At 49.1% G+C, this 16,416-nt stretch overlaps 1 protein-coding gene across 10 annotated transcripts in view; it reads right to left on the bottom strand.

Moving 5' to 3' along the window:
• The window catches only part of MEF2D (myocyte enhancer factor 2D), a 172,062-nt gene that overhangs the window by 30,734 nt on the left and 124,912 nt on the right, over positions 1-16,416 (bottom strand). For 7 of the 10 annotated variants that reach the window (XM_034756671.1, XM_034756674.1, XM_034756677.1 and 4 more), the window contains one exon: positions 5,592-5,729. In XM_034756671.1, the coding sequence (XP_034612562.1) occupies positions 5,592-5,729 (138 nt within the window). Of the gene's footprint in view, positions 1-5,335; positions 5,471-5,591; positions 5,730-16,416 lie in introns of all 10 variants that reach the window. The other 3 variants (XM_034756675.1, XM_034756678.1, XM_034756681.1) reach the window with 1 other exon arrangement.

Genomic DNA, 16,416 nt, shown 5'->3' with positions numbered 1-16,416 from the left:
TGGCATGCCAGAGAGGGGAACAGTGCAGTGGTCTTAGCATGAGACGCTCTGAACCCACAGGAGACAAGGGCCAGCAGCTGCCCTTCAACCTCCGAGGGAGATAAACGGAGCCCCGTGGAGTTTTAATAGACCAGGTCCTCCGCTGGAGTGAGTGGCCAGGGCTCTTTTGAAGTCAGTGGCGCTACGCTGCGGATCCGGCTGAGTCTCTCTCAGTGAAAAGATCCTGTAGATTCTGCACGGAAGTGTAAGATCCCAGGGCCCTATTCGCAGCTACTATCTGTAATCCTGTATCACCCAGAGGCTCCAATCGGGATTGTGCGAGGCTCTGGACGGACACACAGACCCAGCCCTGAAGAGCTTGCTTTTCCCTCCATATTAGTATGAAGTTTGATAGCCCCTGTGCTCATTCTCGGGGGAGCATGGTCTTGGGGTTACAGTACTAACCTACCCTCGGACTCTGGGGCATTCCCACCTCTGCCACAGACCCTACGAAAGACCTTAGGCAAGTCACTTAATCCCTCTGGGTCTCAATTCCCCACCCCTTCAATGGGGATAATAATACTTCCTTTGTCTAATCAGGTCGTAAACTCTACAAGGCAGTGATCATCTTTTACTAGGCATATGTACAATGGGGTCCTGCCTGCAGCGCAAAAGGCCCCAATTATTATTCATGCTCTGTACGGAGCTAGTGCCTCGGAGTCCCGGACCCGGATCCCGTGGCGCTAGGTGCTGTACAAACACAGAACAAAAAGACGGTCCCTGCTCCACACAGCTGACCTCAACCGGAGCCTCTAGGTGGCTACTGTAATAGAAAGTGACAGATCGGAGCATTTCCAAGGTGCAGCTTTGCTCCAGAGAAGCACCCTGTAGATGGCTCCTATCGATTCGTGGAGCTGCTGGGGTGCCAGTCAATGGAAAGACCTGGGGCTCTGACCCTCAAGCAGTGGAAATGCCTCTAATCCATGATCCTTGGCCCCTGGCTCGAGGGACAGATCCACCAGCGCTTCCCGGCCTTTTGGTGTCGCCGAGATGTCATTACAAAAGCGCTGCTGGGCAAATGCAGCTTTGTATGATTGCAGGAGAGGAAGAACGAGCGCGTGGGAGAGGATGGCAGAGCCGCGCCTCTGTCCTCCCAGGGGCTCCTGGCTGGGAAAGCCACCTCCCTACCTATCATCCCCCACCCCCTTCACAGATCTCCAGGGCATCCAGCCGTTTCAGGCAGCAGGCAGGTGCTAAGGACCACTCCTTGCTTGTGGCTTCTGCTGCCGTAAGTCACTTTGACTTGAGCCTTAGGACTGTAAGCTCTGCAGGGCAAGAGACTTTATGAGCCAGATTCTCCTCGACACTAAGGCCCCTTCACATGGCTTTGGCGTAGCTCTAGGGCCACTTTAAGGGCTCTCCCTCGCCCCCCACCCAGACAGCCAATGTGGCATAGAGGATACTCAAGGCTGGTCTACGCTACAGAGTTAGGCCGGCTTGACAACAATGCTCCAGGCTGTGAAAAATGTACAGACGTAATTAAACCGACCTAAGCCACAGTGTAGACACAGCTAGGGCCAGATCTACACTTACAAGCTTACAGCTGTCCTGATACAGCTGTGCCGCTGTCAGAGCGCTTGTGTAGCCGCGTGATGCCACCGGGAGACAGCTCTCCCGGGGACATGATGAAACCAAGTCAACGAGCGGCAGCAGCTATGTCTGCGGGAGAGCATCTCCTGCCGACGTAGCGCTGTACACAAGAGAGTTCACGCCGGCAAAACTTATGTCGCTCAGGAGGGGTGTTTTTTTCACATCCCTGAGAGACAAAAGTTTTGCCGATGTAAGCGCTAGTTGAGACATAGCCTAAGTTGATGAAAGAACACTTCTGTCGACCTCGCTACTGCCTCTTAGACCACGTCTCCACTACAAAACAACGTCGACCTAACTTCCATCGGCATACGGCCCCCACAGTTATTAAATCGCTTGTGCGTGCGCACGCTTGGCTCCTTGCGTTGGCGGCGCACGTCCTCACCAAAGCGCTTGTGTCGATTGCATTGTCAGGGTGCAGCATTGTGGGATGGCTGCTGAAAGCCAGTAATAGTCCACAAAAGCAATGGAGCGTCTGCACTGACACTGCGTTGTCCTGTGACTCGACGCCGTTCGGGGAGCTGGTGTTACGAAATCGGCGTAGAGAGGCGTTTACGTGGGCAGGAGCGAAATGTACATGAAGACACTTGCACAGCTAGGTTGACGCAGGGCAGCTTACGTCGACCCAACCCTGCCAGGCCTCAGAGAGATGGCTACAGTACAGCAACAGAAGAAATCCTTCCGTTGTTCTGTAGGAAGTGTCTACACGACATCGATGCAGCTACAGTGGCATTGCTAGTGTAGACACGCCCCTACTGTCAGTGAGAATCAGGCCCTTAAATGTTTGGCTGTGCACATCTGCAATGCAATATTGCATAATAAATAACAAGACAGACAGACAGAAAGAAAGAAACTAACTAACTTAGGGCATAGTTCTACCCCAGATGCACGTGTGAAGCCCGCTGACGTAAGTGAGAGTTACATGAATGGATTGGAGGACAGGATTCGGCCCTTAGCTCTTAACTATCACATTGCACCTTTGAACCACTAACCGACCAATCTTCCCCATGCTCCTGCCCAGGCAGGGAGAGAGTTGTGCACACGCAAATGATCCCTCAACCAGCAGCTCCCATTCTCCCCGCTGATTACAGAGCACTGGGCGCTACAGTGTTATGGCAGGCAAAGGTTTGAAATGAACACAACACTCCAAAATCCAGTGGGTGATCGGGGAGGTTCATTAATCAGCCAAACGCCAATGACTTTTTTTTTTTCTTGAAAGCCAGTTTCAAATGCACTCAGAATGCAGAACCCTGTTAAGGCCAGTTTCTCTGGACCAGGGCGTCATTAGCTTCCCCGGCAGATGAGTTGTGTTAGTTCTCATTATCACACAAAAAGCTGGTTAAAAAGAAAAGCATCTGCTCCAACAATCCACTATTCAATCCTGTTGCAAGAGAGGTGTAGTCAAGGAGGCAGATGTTATGCTTTGGCTACAAATCAACCTGCTTCTGGGAGGCTACGCACTGCAAGATTTTGGAAGCAGGGACTTTCCTTCTTTTATAAGTGTTCACAGCGCCTAGCATCATGGGGCCCTGGTCCCAGGCTGCAGCCTGCAGTTGCTACTATAATGCAAATAATAAAAAGATTCATAGGTTGATAGCACCCCGTTTTCCCATTCGCCTGCCCTTGTGTAACTGTCTGCCCCAGGGCAAAGCGAGTGCTGAATGCTACACACTCATCTGGCAGCGTTTTACACTAAGGGCGTGTCTACAATGGAAAGGGAATGCAGATTCTAAAGTGCCACAGCTGTAACTGAATAACTCCATGTGTAGACGTTCTGAATCCGGAATAAGAGGGCTGTATTCTGTGGTTAGTTCAACCCACTTTCCAAGGGAGCTAAGCTAAACAGAAAGCAGGCACTCTTATTCCAGAACACCAGCGTGTCAACACATGGGAGTTATTTAGGAACAACTCCTTAAGTAGATAAGCCCTAAAACCCGTTTTACCCCACTGTGGGGGTATAAAGCGAATGAGACTCACGTAAAGGGCCCTTTATGCTGCCAGAGGGGTGGCACACGGAAAATGAGCATCCGACCCACAATCTCTTACTGGCAGAGTCAGCCAAAAAAAACCCCACCTCTGGCTTTTGCAAGAGTGAAGTCTCAAGAAAATTAAAAATGAGCTTCTGTGGCCTTGTAAACTGCAGCAGGAAGCAGTTGGGGTATTTTTTTTATCCTGCGTCCAGCGCTTGGAAAGCGCCTCCCTTTCTACTCCTGCAACGTTAGTTAATTACGGCTGCCCGAGTTGGAAGGCTAATCTCCCTGAAGATGGCTTGCCTGCCTCAAAAGTCTTTGCTCCCTTGAACTAACAACTAATTTGCAATGCCCCTCTTCCCTCCCTCGACACAAATCCCTTTCATCGCTGTCCTGATGCCACCCCAGGGCCGTCGTCTCAGGCTAAAACCACCCTGGATTTCTGCCACATCCACTAGCTGCGCCGGGAGCCTTATGGGTTCGCCTGGATTGAAAGCAGAGTGGCCCCAGAGTGGATCTGATCCCAAAGTGGGAGCAACTGTCATCACCTGACCCTCCCTTTCCCCGCCATGGCTCATATACCGAGGTTCTGAACTCAAGCAAAACTCCCGCTGAAGTTCAGAGGAGTTTGCTGGAGTAAAAAGAACCTCAGGGTTTGATTCAGTATTAATAGCAATGGGACTGATTTTTAAGGTCCTCGGTCTTAACATTTCCAATGTGGGGGCTCAAAGTCAGACAGCGAAGCCCAATGTGTTTAGGCGCCTAACTCCCTTCAAAACCGATGGGCAGGGCCGGCTCCAGGCACCAGCTTAACAAGCAGGTGCTTGGGGCGGCCAAGGAAGAGGGGCGGCACCTGCGGCAATTCGGGAGCGGCAGGTCCCTCACTACCTCTAGGAGTGAAGGACCTGCTGCCGAACTGCCGCCGCCGATCGCGGCTTTTTTTTTTTGCTTGGGGCGGCAGAAATGCTGGAGCCGGCCCTGCCGATGGGAATCAGGCACCTAAATCTAGCTGAGGATTTGGGCCCTCGGGCCGGAGTCTCAATTACGCGAAGGGCGTCTCTGCGGCATTGATCAGTAAGCAGCGCGACCCCCCAAGTGGTGCTTGTGTCTTATTCTTGCACGGGCAGGGGAATAAGCTATGCTGGCGAAAGGCACTTTTCTAACTGCAGCCGCACTAGGGGCTGGACTGGTATAATGATTTCAGTAAACGGTGATCGCCCTCCCCCAAACAAAAAGAGTCATACCCCTAAAACTTTTAAGTGCAGACCAGGCCTGAGAATTCTTCACGCCACTCTGACAGCGTAAAGGGGCCTTAAGGTGGGTAATTTATACCCATTTTAAGGCCAGAATGGTGCAACTGAGACTCAGGCCTTGTATAGGAGGGAACAACCATAATGTGTTGTGTTCTAGGCCAGAAGAGGAGATTAGGATGGGTACAGGGATGTTCCGCCAGCTCCATACCCGCTGGAGGGAGGCATTTCCACCCACTTTAACACCTCTTTTATGCTGGTAGAGCGACCGAAAGGGGCCTCGGCATCACTAAGTCCTGTTTCTAACCATTAGACCATGCTGCCTCCCAGACGTTCCCTAGCCCTGGGTTTGCTACGCCCAATGGGAGCAAACAAACAAGGCAGAGCAAGGCTCCGTAAGCAAAGCCATGCAAAGTCGTCACCCCCGCCGCTCTGCATTCTACGTTGCTAGAGGTCCAGGGCAGGATGTGCAGGCCACCGGCTACTCACTGCGTGCCTGTAACTCTGCATCATTTTATCAAACTCCTCATCAATCTTTTTATATTTCTCCTCCGTCTGCGGGGTCAGCGCAAACACCTCGTCCCCTTCTGGGCTCTCGCATCCCCTGTGCTTCTTGTTCAGCGCCTGTTACGTTGAGAGGGCGGGGGAGGTGGCGGGGACGGGGGTAGGATTGGGAAGAAATCGAACAAAAGAAAAAAAGAAAAACATAATGAAGGATTTCTGGCCAGAGGGGCGCAGTACTTACACCATATCGTTTGAAGAGGATATCCAGATCCTCGCTGGCTTTGCGGTATTTATCCTCCATCAGGGGGCTCTGGTCAATGGAGTCGTCTCCGTCCGGTTCCGGGCTGTCGCAACCGTTAAAACCTTTCTTTCTTAATGTCTGAAAACACAACCAGGACAGGTTGAGATCTGGTGCAGGAGGGGTACGTTGGAGAAGGGAGAGCTGGCGGGGTGTTGGATGCAGGGGTGTGACGGATGGAGATGGCGGGAGCTTGTTTAAAACGTCGTCGCTAGCTTCCCAATAGAGCTGGTTTGGAAATGGGGCGGCGGCGGGGGGCAATGTGGCTGAAATATGGGGGAAATTTACTGGAAATTTGGGGAACATATCAATATTTCAAAAACCAAATGAGTGAAAACATCCACAAAGCGTAAAGGGGTCAAGACAGGAATCCCAAATTGAAAATATTTGAAGAAAATGAATAATTTCAAAAACAATCTTCAAAACATTAAAAAAACTGGGCGGGGGGAAGCGTTAAAATGTCTGTTTCTATTTCAAAAAAATCACCCAAAATGCAACCAGCTCTGCTTCCCAGTTACAAAGAAAGAGCCTACAAGGCCGGATCCTCATTTACCCCGGGACTCCTCCACATTGCGTTAGTGGAATGGAGCTGTGGTGACACCGCTGGGCCTATTATGATAATTGTAGCTCTTCTATCAGGGGGTAGCCGTGTTAGTCTGTATCTACAAAAACAACAAGGAGTCCGGTGGCACCTTAAAGACTAACAGATTTATTTGGGCAGAAGCTTTCGTGGGTAAAAACCTCACTTCTTCGGATGCATAGAGTGAAAGTAGCTCTTCTGGTTTCATCCTTATGAGCTCAAAGCTCGGCTTCTCCACAGACTCATTATGTGATCATGGGCAAATCCCAGAGGCCGGGGTTCTTCTTTCAAGTGGGTGTATATGTAATTAATTCCCATTTTAAGGGCCCTTTACGCTGCCGAAGGGATGTAAAGGAGAATCAGGCTGGTAGTATTTAATAGACAATGGGTCTTTGGAACCCTCCTATAGAACTGAAGAGAGTTTTATAAACTAATAGAAATGCACGTTAACCCATGGAACTCACAGCCACAAGAGACCACTGAGATTAGCAGGAGTCAGAAAGATTCAATTATGGGCCTTGCTCTCATGTGTAATAAGGATCTAGCCCATAGGGTCTGGTTAGGATTGTGCCTCTATTTTGGAAGAGAATATGACCCTATGACAGTGCAAGTGGGTGGAACGCCATTGACTTCAAAGGATCTATTTACATCAGGAATGTGTTTGGCCCTGTGCCAGTTCAGACACATAACCTATTCTCTCACCATTATAATGATTGGGGGGGGGGGCAAGCAGGGGGGAACCCTAATGATATTTACTCTCCTATTAAAATATTTCCTCTCCTATTAAAAGACAAAAATATTACTTGCCCCGAGCAAAATGGGCGGGTGGAATTCTGCAAGATGGTTTTAAACAGATGCAAGGGGTTTGGGGCAATGTACAATGGAACGTGCCAAGACCAACACGGCAGAACTGTATTAAAGAAGTAGGTTGTGTCTGCACCAATAAATGATGTATACTTTGTATGGCAATGACCTTCTTTAACTTAAAAAATAAACAAGCACACATTTTTCATTGGCCGGCTGCCAAATTCACCTTTGGCATAAGCGGAGTTACAGCTCGGGTTCTGATTTCACTTACAGTCGTGTAAATCCGAAGCAACACAACTTTTCACACGACTCTGCTCGTGTAAAGGGGCCTGAACATGGGACGTATTGCCACGCAGGAGCAGGTGCAGGCCTGGGTTACACTTAAAAGTGTTACCAATAAAACCATTTCAGTTCAGAGGGTGATTTATTTTACTCAAATAGACACCAGTAAAGGCCCTATTGTGAACGGTTCTACTGCTGTAAAGGTGACTTAGATCTGGTCTACGTTTCAAATTTAGGTCGACGTAGATGCACGGCTCAGGGCCCCCAACCACCATAGCTGTGCCCATCTAGTTCCCAGTGTAGATGCAGCTAGGTCAAAGGAAGACAGGTTCTATCAACCCTTTCCATCGGTGTAGGCTGTGTCTACACTATGGAGCTGTAGCTATGCCATTATAGTCCCTGGCGTGTAGACCAGTGGTTCTCACACTAGGGCTGCTGCTTCTTCAGGGAAAGCCCCTGGCGGGCCGAGCCGGTTTGTTTACCTGCTGCGTCTGCAGGTTCGGCTGATCGCGGCTCCCACTGGCCGCGGTTCGCCGCTCCAGGCCAATGAGGGCTGCAGGAAGCGGCGCAGGCCAAGGGACGTGCTGGGCACCCTTCCCGCTGCCCCCATTGGCCTGGAGCGGTGAACCGCGGCCAGTGGGAGCCGCGATCGGCCGAACCTGCAGACGCGGCAAGTAAACAAACCGGCCTGGCCCGCCAGGGGCTTTCCCTGAACAAATGGCGGCCCTAGATTGAGAACCACTGGTGTAGACAAAGCCATACCTATGGTGATGTAGCTTGGCCGGTATAATCTCTATAGTGTAGGCATATAGCTATACCAGTATAAACACCTTTGTGCCAATATAATGGCAGCCACGCTAGGAAGATTGTATCACTTTAACGACACCGGTATCGTTAAAGCAGTACGGTTTTGTTTACACTACAGACGTCTGCCAGCACAAGTGATGGCTGTCAGGGGTGTGAAGAGGCATGATCCCTGCGCAATATAGTTAGGTTGACCTAACCCCCTGTGTAGACATGGCAAAATTCTTCCCTCGACCTAGCTACCGCCTCTCGGAGAGGTGGAGTGACTGCGTTGACGGGAAAACCCCTTCCGTTGATGTAGGAAGCATCCACACTACGACGCTACAGCTGCGGTGCCAGAGGTGTGCCTCTGTGGTGGAGAGATACCCCCGGTTATAGTGGCAAAGAGGTGCTTTTACTAGTAGAGCTTGTTTCATTTTGGGGAGGGGGGAGTTAACAAGCTATACCAGTAGAATGTAACTTTGCAGAGAGAAGCTGCTTCCACACGAGGATCGCTTTGCTGGTGCAGTATGCCGGTAAAACCCTCCTCGTGTAAACATGACCTACAACTATCTAGTGTGGACAAGCCCTTAGCAGAGGAGAGAATGCAGGCCAAGGAGTTTGTAGCAGAGCCAGAAACTAAATCTGGAGTTTGATTGCAGCTCCTTCACTGCAAGACCATCTTTGTAGTCTTAAGGAAGTCCCATTAATTGGAAACACAGACATTCCATGTGTAGGCTGTGCACGGCGTACAGTAAGAATCCTTCAGAGAGTTTGGACAAAAAGTTCCCGGCTCGTGTTCAGTAGCCAATTTACAGATTGCATTACACACGCGCATATAATCATTTTATTTTCAAAATACCAGAAGCAATTAGGCATTATTATGGAACCAGCACTTGCCAGTTTTTTGGGTTTTTTTTTAAAAGTCAAAGCAACATATAATTTCCTGGAAGTCTTGATCTCTTTTCATGCCAAACTTGAAAGAGAAAAAAAATGCCTTGACAATTCTCCTCTCGTCTTCCCAAACACAGATAAACATATCTGCTTCTAGGCCAAATTTTATCTCAAAGAGGTGCCTTACCTACACTGAGCACTGGGAAATATGGGTTTATAATGGAATTGATGCAGTAACAGTGGATGTCTCTCTCACTTAAGATTCTAAGGTCCTTGGGGCAGGGACTGGCTTTTTGTTCTGTGTTTGTACAGCACCTAACACATTGGGGTTCTGGTCCATTTCTGGAGCTCAGAGGTGCTACTGCAAGAAATTGCTAATGTGCTTTGAGATCTACTGATGAAAAGGTGTTATATACGAGCTAGGTCTTATCATTATTTAATAATATGATGTAACATTTCCTTTATTGTATACAGCTGGTCAAAATAATGGGGAAACCGATTTTATGACGTATTTTGAAGCTGCTTCTGTTTTATAGTGTTTGAAATGCACCCATTTCCCTTCCGCTCTTTCGCCAATTTTTTTTTTAAAAAGCAGTATTTGTTCCCAATGTTTTAATTGAAATCATTTTCAAAACTGTTTGGGTTTTCAAGTAAGCAAACCATTCTGCTAACAATTTCGATTATAAAATGCGATGGAAAATTTGGCAAAAAAACCCAGAAATTTTCAGTAATACATTTCTCGTGGCAAGATACATTGCCAAAAAGTGCGTGCGCGCACACACACAAAGACACACACAAACCTTTTTTTGTGCATAAAAATTTCAGTCATCTCTAATAATCCTTTGGCTGAATGAAAGTGAACTCAGTTTCCGTGCTAACTTATTTCAAATCATAGGGGGCATGCTGGTTTGTTATTGTAGGGTGATCCATGAGCCTGGAGTGCATCGACTAGTTAATTATTACACAAGTGCAGTAACTGTGCACCAGGGCTTGTCACTGTGAGTTGTTGCCCATTCCATTCTGCTTTTATATAATGCTCATCACTGTAGTATCTGGCTTGTTGATGGCACATGAATGGAGGGCTGACTGTTGCCATCAGTTTTATAATAATTAATTATTACGTTACTATTATTTTGAACATTAAAGGGCTGTAAAGTACTTTCTTCCCTCTTTCCCGCAATGTAAACACATACAACACACACACACACACACACACACACTAACACATGCTGTCATTTGCAAAATGTAACACATTTTGCAGCGCTCGTATGATCTTGTGTTGCCCAAGCTACATCTTTGCAAGACAGGAGAAGGCTCCTCGGTCTGGGCCCAACAACAATATTAAAGAAAGAGACAGGGCTTGGAGTCTGAGGCGTGGGAGCGGAACTGAAGAAAGTGAGTCAGGTTTCAGGAGGAACCTAGTTTGATGTGACATCTAGCGGCTCTGGAGTGCAACCTGATAGCCAGGCTGGGCCTCTCTGCACATTCAATAAAGATCTCTTTCCTACAACTCTAACCGCCTGCTGCATCAGTGATTGCTCGTGAAACAGGGCCTCTCATTAGCTTCGGATCCCAATGCCTCGGCATTAGGGTTGCCAACATTTGGTTGGCTGAATTCCTGGAGGTTTCATCACATGACATTATCTTTAATTAAAGATTCATCTTTAATTCCTGGAGACTCCAGGACAATCCTGGATGCTTGGCAACCCTACTCGGCATTGCTGGGCATACCAAAACCCAAAGCTCCCAGATCCAAATAGCCCAGTACTGCTGGGATAGGACCCGAACAGTGACTGGGATCCTAATTTCACAGCTGTTAACATCCGTTCAGAATCTCAACTTAACTCTGTTGAGTTCAATGGTGGTGAAGGTCAAAAATATAACTGGGTTCAAAATATAATTAGATCAGTCCATGGAGGATAGGCCCAACAATGACTATTAGCAAGATGGTCACGGGACGCAACCGCGTGCTCTGGGTGTCCCTACACCTCTGACTGCCAGATGCTGGGACTGGATGACAGGGGATGGATAATTTCCCTTGTTCCGTTCCCTCTGAAGCATCTGGCACTGGGCACTGTTGTAAGACGTGGCACTGGGCTAGATGGACCATTGGTCTGACCCAGCATGGCCAGTCTTATGTTGTTAGAACAACACCGTATCTACAAGACAATATCTCCAATCGCATGTGCGCGTGCTGGACGCCGCTCCCAAGAGAACAGCGCCTCCTACTGAGCCGCTCACCCTGTAGCACCAGCCCTCCCCTGCCCAGCCCCGCTCTGGGACATTTGCATCAGCACTGACTCAGAGAGGAAAGCACCGTCTACCGCTCCCTGCAGCATAGCGCAGGGCAGGGGCTCGGGACTGATTCAGAGGGAAGAGCCGTGCCTGCTTGAGTCACTCACACCGATGAACGCTGAACAACTTCATTCCGTTTTACTGGTTGCAAAATGAAGCAATGCGGTCTCCAACGCAACACTCCTGATTCTCTGAGACAGAGGTGGCTGGAAATGCTGCTCCACAAAGAAAGCCCATTCAAGGCATCTGCTTACCCAATTTAGCAGCTTCAAATGCAATCTGGCCTCTAACAATTCAGTGCATCTACTGCATCTAAACTGCAGCACACCTGTATATACAGGGGCCGATACACCGGGAACAGGTAAACATACAAGGTATATGCAACAGGGAGTCTAGATGTCTAGACCCGAGTTCTAAACCTCGCTCCGCAACATCACTCTCCTTTTCTCTTTCCTGTCCCACCTTGTGTCTCTCTTGTCTATTTACAATGTAAGATCTTTGGGGCAGGGACTGTCTCTAAGGGCTTGTCTATATATAGATTTCCACTGGTTTATCTTGAGGTATGGTGTTAAATTGGTACAAAAGACTGCTCTTCTTCCAGATTACAACGGGTTTATTTGGGTTTAGTTTAGGGTTAAAGATAAGTCAAAAAAGATCAGATGAAACAGACTGCTCTGGAAGCAAAATAAGGCTAGGTCTACACTACCCGCCTGAATCGGCGGGTAGAAATCGACCTCTCGGGGATCGAATTATCGCGTCTCGTCGGGACGCGACAATCGATCCCCGAATCGACGCTCTTACTCCACCAGCGGAGGTGGGAGTAAGCTCCGTCGACGGGAAGCCGCAGAAGTCGATTTTGCCGCCGTCCTTACAGCGGGGTAAGTCGGCTGCGATACGTTGAATTCAGCTACGCTATTCGTGTAGCTGAATTTGCGTATCTTAAATCGACCCCCCCCCCGTAGTGAAGACGTAGCCTAAGAGCCTCCACAAAGGGTTTACACCAGTTTAACTAAATCAGTTTAAGAGCTTGTCTACACTTGAAAATTATTTCAGATTAAGAATGGGTGTGAATTTAAAGTGCATAAACTGTTCCAGAATAACTCCACATATGGACACCCTTATTCCAGAATAAGAGTGTATTCTGGAATACCTATTGCAAAAGGGCTATTCTGCAATAGCTATTCCGGTTAATTTCTGCATGTAGACAAACTAGTAAACTGATGCAAATCTGCACGCAGACAACCCCTCACGATGTGTGTGTACAGAGCCATCCATACGGCCATTCTTATGTTCTTAAGCCCCAGTCCTGCAATAAAATCTGGGAGGGCCGTTCCCTGCAGCCATGCACACTCTACTAGGGCCCTCAAAGCTACAGCGGTCTTCCCACGTCGGAGGTTGTTGCGGGATTGGCAGCCATCAAAGAATGCCCTCCCCAGCAGAATCCATCCCAGGTTTCACATCCAGCTCAGTACAGGCTGAGCCCGGACTTGGGCATTTAGCCAGGGCGGATGCCCACGCAGCCCAGATGGGATCAATGAAGCTCAGCGTTTATGCCCCTCGCTCGCAGTGCTTTGGTTTACGGAGCACCCAGGAAGTGAGGACACACAGGAACGTTCAGGGATTCCAAGTCACCAAAGCGCTGATGGCCGGTTTACACCCACTGAGGATCAGGCCCCAGATATCAGCATTCAGGTCTGAGCCAGGCCAAGAGCGAAACCCTTGGTTTCTCGGGGGTTTATCTGAAGGCCTTTGTCTGGGTCGGGGTGGAGGGTCTTGCCAGGGTGTGTGTGTCTGGGAAGTGAGGCAAAAGGGCAGGTTTAAAGGTCACGATGAAGGAGCCCAGTGGTTTCCTGCCTGGAGAGAGAAGCAAGCCAGCTGGTAAGGCCACCAGCACAGGAAAGGCTAAAAATAAACCCAGCTCCAACAATAACAATCGCGCTTCTCAGCAGCTGCGCTTGGCACGCTGGTTCGCCTGGCGACCCGATCACAAATGGAGGTGACTTCCCAAAGCAGATGGGATGTGGCAGTTCTTTGGAAGGAGCCGGGTACCGGTAGAACCCTAGCTACGCCCAGCACAGCTGTGTGGGTGGCCTGACGGAGAGAGATGGCTCGGACGGGTTCACAACCACGCCCAAGGATTGGCCAAGACCTCCGGTTTCTCCCCCTTCCCCCACACACACACCTTGTAAAAGAACCAAGCGATCGAGTTTTAACAAAGTAAAAGACTTTCACTGTATTTTTCTTTAGAACCAGTTAAAAAAAATCTAAATTGCTTTTGGTTTGGTTTGGTTTTTGGCGGAAAAAAACTCATCCTTGTTTGGAAATCGGAATTTTTCCCAAAATTTTCCATTTTCCCAGCAATGACAAATGTAGTTGTCTTCTCTGGTTTTTCGTTCTAATCTTTCTCCTCGCTCCTCTCCCTTTTCGGTAGTGAAATGGAAAAAGCAAACAACAAAAATGGGAGTTGGGGGTAGAAAAGAGGGAGAGAAACCTGCTACAAAGCAAAATTTTTCACAAAGCATTTCAAATAACAATAATTCCTATCTCTTATCTAGGGCTGGTCATCAGTAGATCTCAGAGTGCTTTACAAAGGAGAGCAGTAGCATTATCCCTATTTTACAGATGGGGAAACTGAGGAACGGAGACATGAATTGACTCGTCCAGGCCGGTGGCTGAGCCGAGCGGGGTTTTCACGATCAGCGGCGACTATAGTTCTCTCACAGCTAATATCTCCCTGTCCCTTTGCACTGAAATCTCTAGCAAGAAAATGCTTGGGGGGAAGGGGTGGGCAGGTGGTTTCCTTCGGCGATGAGGTTAAATTAATTGCCTCCCACGTGAGTGGGTGAAATGGAAGATCAAAGAAGGCTCTAGGTAACTTTCAAAGAGGTGAATTCAACCCTGGCTGGCATTTTCCATGATGAATACTTGGGTTGATCCTTTCAAGTACCCCAGCTCTGCCCCAACCGGCATATATTTTGCCGTCTGGATATAGAACAAAGCCGCAGATGGGAGTGCAAAGGGAGAACAATGTTCAGACGAAATCTCCTTTAAGTCTGCCCTCAAAGACGTTCTGTGGGAGTGCTTACAAGCCTCTCCAGCAAAAGGGACATAGGGTCCCATCCAAAGCCCACTGAAGTCAATGGATGTCCTCCCACAGGGACTTCAAAGCGCTTTGGATCAGGGCCTGAGTGACTGGCATACCTAACACGATACGGCGCTGTAAATTTAGGCTAGGGTTGAAATGACAGATCTAGGGCTCCTGGGAGATAATTAAAAGCGGGGCTTGTCTTGGGCTGGGCCAGGTATGACCTACCAACCAGGGCTGGCTGAAAATGTCCATCAAAAGGGTGATTCAGAGGCAAATTGGGGGTTTCGACGAACTGCCGTTTTTTTGTTAAAAGCGTCTTGAGCTCTTCAGCAGGTCTTGGTTTTTCACAAGGTTCAGGCAGAGGAGGAAAAACAGGCCCTTCCTGTTCCAATAGCCGCCTGCTTCATTTGATGGACACGCCACACGTGGCAGGTACAGAGCTTAGCACGGCTCGGATTCACTGTAAAAACAGCAAATACCTTTGGCCAACTGGGGAACATTCCACCCTCACAAGTGGGCTGTCTCTGGGGACGGGGTGTTGGCTGGTATTGAGAACAGGGGATTTTACAGAAAGTGCCATACTCCATTCATTATAAAGTACCTGCAGTCAAGGGAGCTGGACCAGTTTAGGATCTAGCCCGAGGTTCCCCACGAAGCTAGTTCCCACTCCCCATCGCTGGCCAGCACTGCGTTTACCAGCAGCCAGCCCGCCACTAACCACGGCTACTTAGTAGGGCTGGTCCGAATGTTTTGAATTGTGACATTTCAAGGAGATTTTTTCATCGAAATGTCAAGACAGAAAATGGAGTTGGGGGAAATTCAGCTCTACTTCTGGAAAAAACAAAACCAAAAACCCCTCCTGCCCATTTTTAAAGCAGCTCTTGGTATTATTTTTTTGGATTCCAGTAGCACCCGCAACCAAGATTCGGGCCCCCGTTGCCCTGAGCTCTGTGTTAACACAGCAGGAGAGCCCTGCAGTGCTTACAGGATGGGAGGGGAAACTGAGGCACGGACAGTAAGGCATTTGACCAAGGTCACACAGCAGGTCAGAGGCAGAGCTGGGACTAGACCCCAAGTCTCCTGACTCCCAGCCCAGTCCAGTGTTGTATCCATTAGCTCACACCAGCTCCCATTTCGCTCTACTGGTTGATTACACACACATTAGCTTCCTAAATGATTACATGATCATACACTGCTCTCCCAGCCCTCCTCTGCTGGCTCTCGTCTCAGACTGATCATTCTGGGGCAGGGAATCCATCTGCAGTGGGGAAGCATATTGCACTTCTGTGGCAAACAACAACGCCATGTGTCACGTAGGCTGCAGATTCTTCAGCACTTGCTAATCTCCATCACGGCCCTTTCTGGCCTTCGGGCAGCTTGTTCGGAGGAGGAGGAGGAGGAGGAAGGGGGAGACCACTGTTTGTTCGAGCCTGGAAAGAACCAGCCTTGCTCTTGGATGACATGCTGCTCTGATGAATGGAAAGTGCCCCACAGCCCCAACGGTGGGCCACATGCTCGGAGTGAGGCTTCGGCCTCTGGATCTCAGAGCGCCGAACTGCCTTCAAAGGACAAAAGGCCAAATCCAGGTCCCATTCGCTCGACAGCCAGAGCAATCAGAAGAGCAAAGGTGGGTCGCAAACGGATTTAAGACAAAAAAAAATTTCACTTTTTAATTCCATCGAAAAATTGGAACGTTTTCAAACGGGAGAAAAAACCATTCCGTTCATTCAAAACTTTTAGTGGAAAAGAATTCCCGGTTCTCAACCAGCCTTAGTTCCATTGATAAGAACATGAGAACGGCGGCCATACAGGGTCAGACCAAAGTTTCATCTAGCCCAGTGCCCTGTCTTCCGACAGTGGCCAGTGCCAGGTGCCCCAGAGGGAATGAACAGAACAGGTGATCATCAAGTAATCCATCCCCTGTCGCCCATTCCCAGCTTCTGGCAAACAGAGGCTCGGGACACCATCCCTGTCCAGCCTGGCTGAAGAGCCGTCACTGCTATGTCCCTTCGGTGTGGCCTGCCACAGATGCCCTTCCC

Source organism: Trachemys scripta, chromosome 24, assembly GCF_013100865.1.
Source record: "Trachemys scripta elegans isolate TJP31775 chromosome 24, CAS_Tse_1.0, whole genome shotgun sequence".
Taxonomy (NCBI): Eukaryota; Metazoa; Chordata; order Testudines; family Emydidae; genus Trachemys; species Trachemys scripta.
This window is presented reverse-complemented; position numbering and strand designations above follow the sequence as displayed.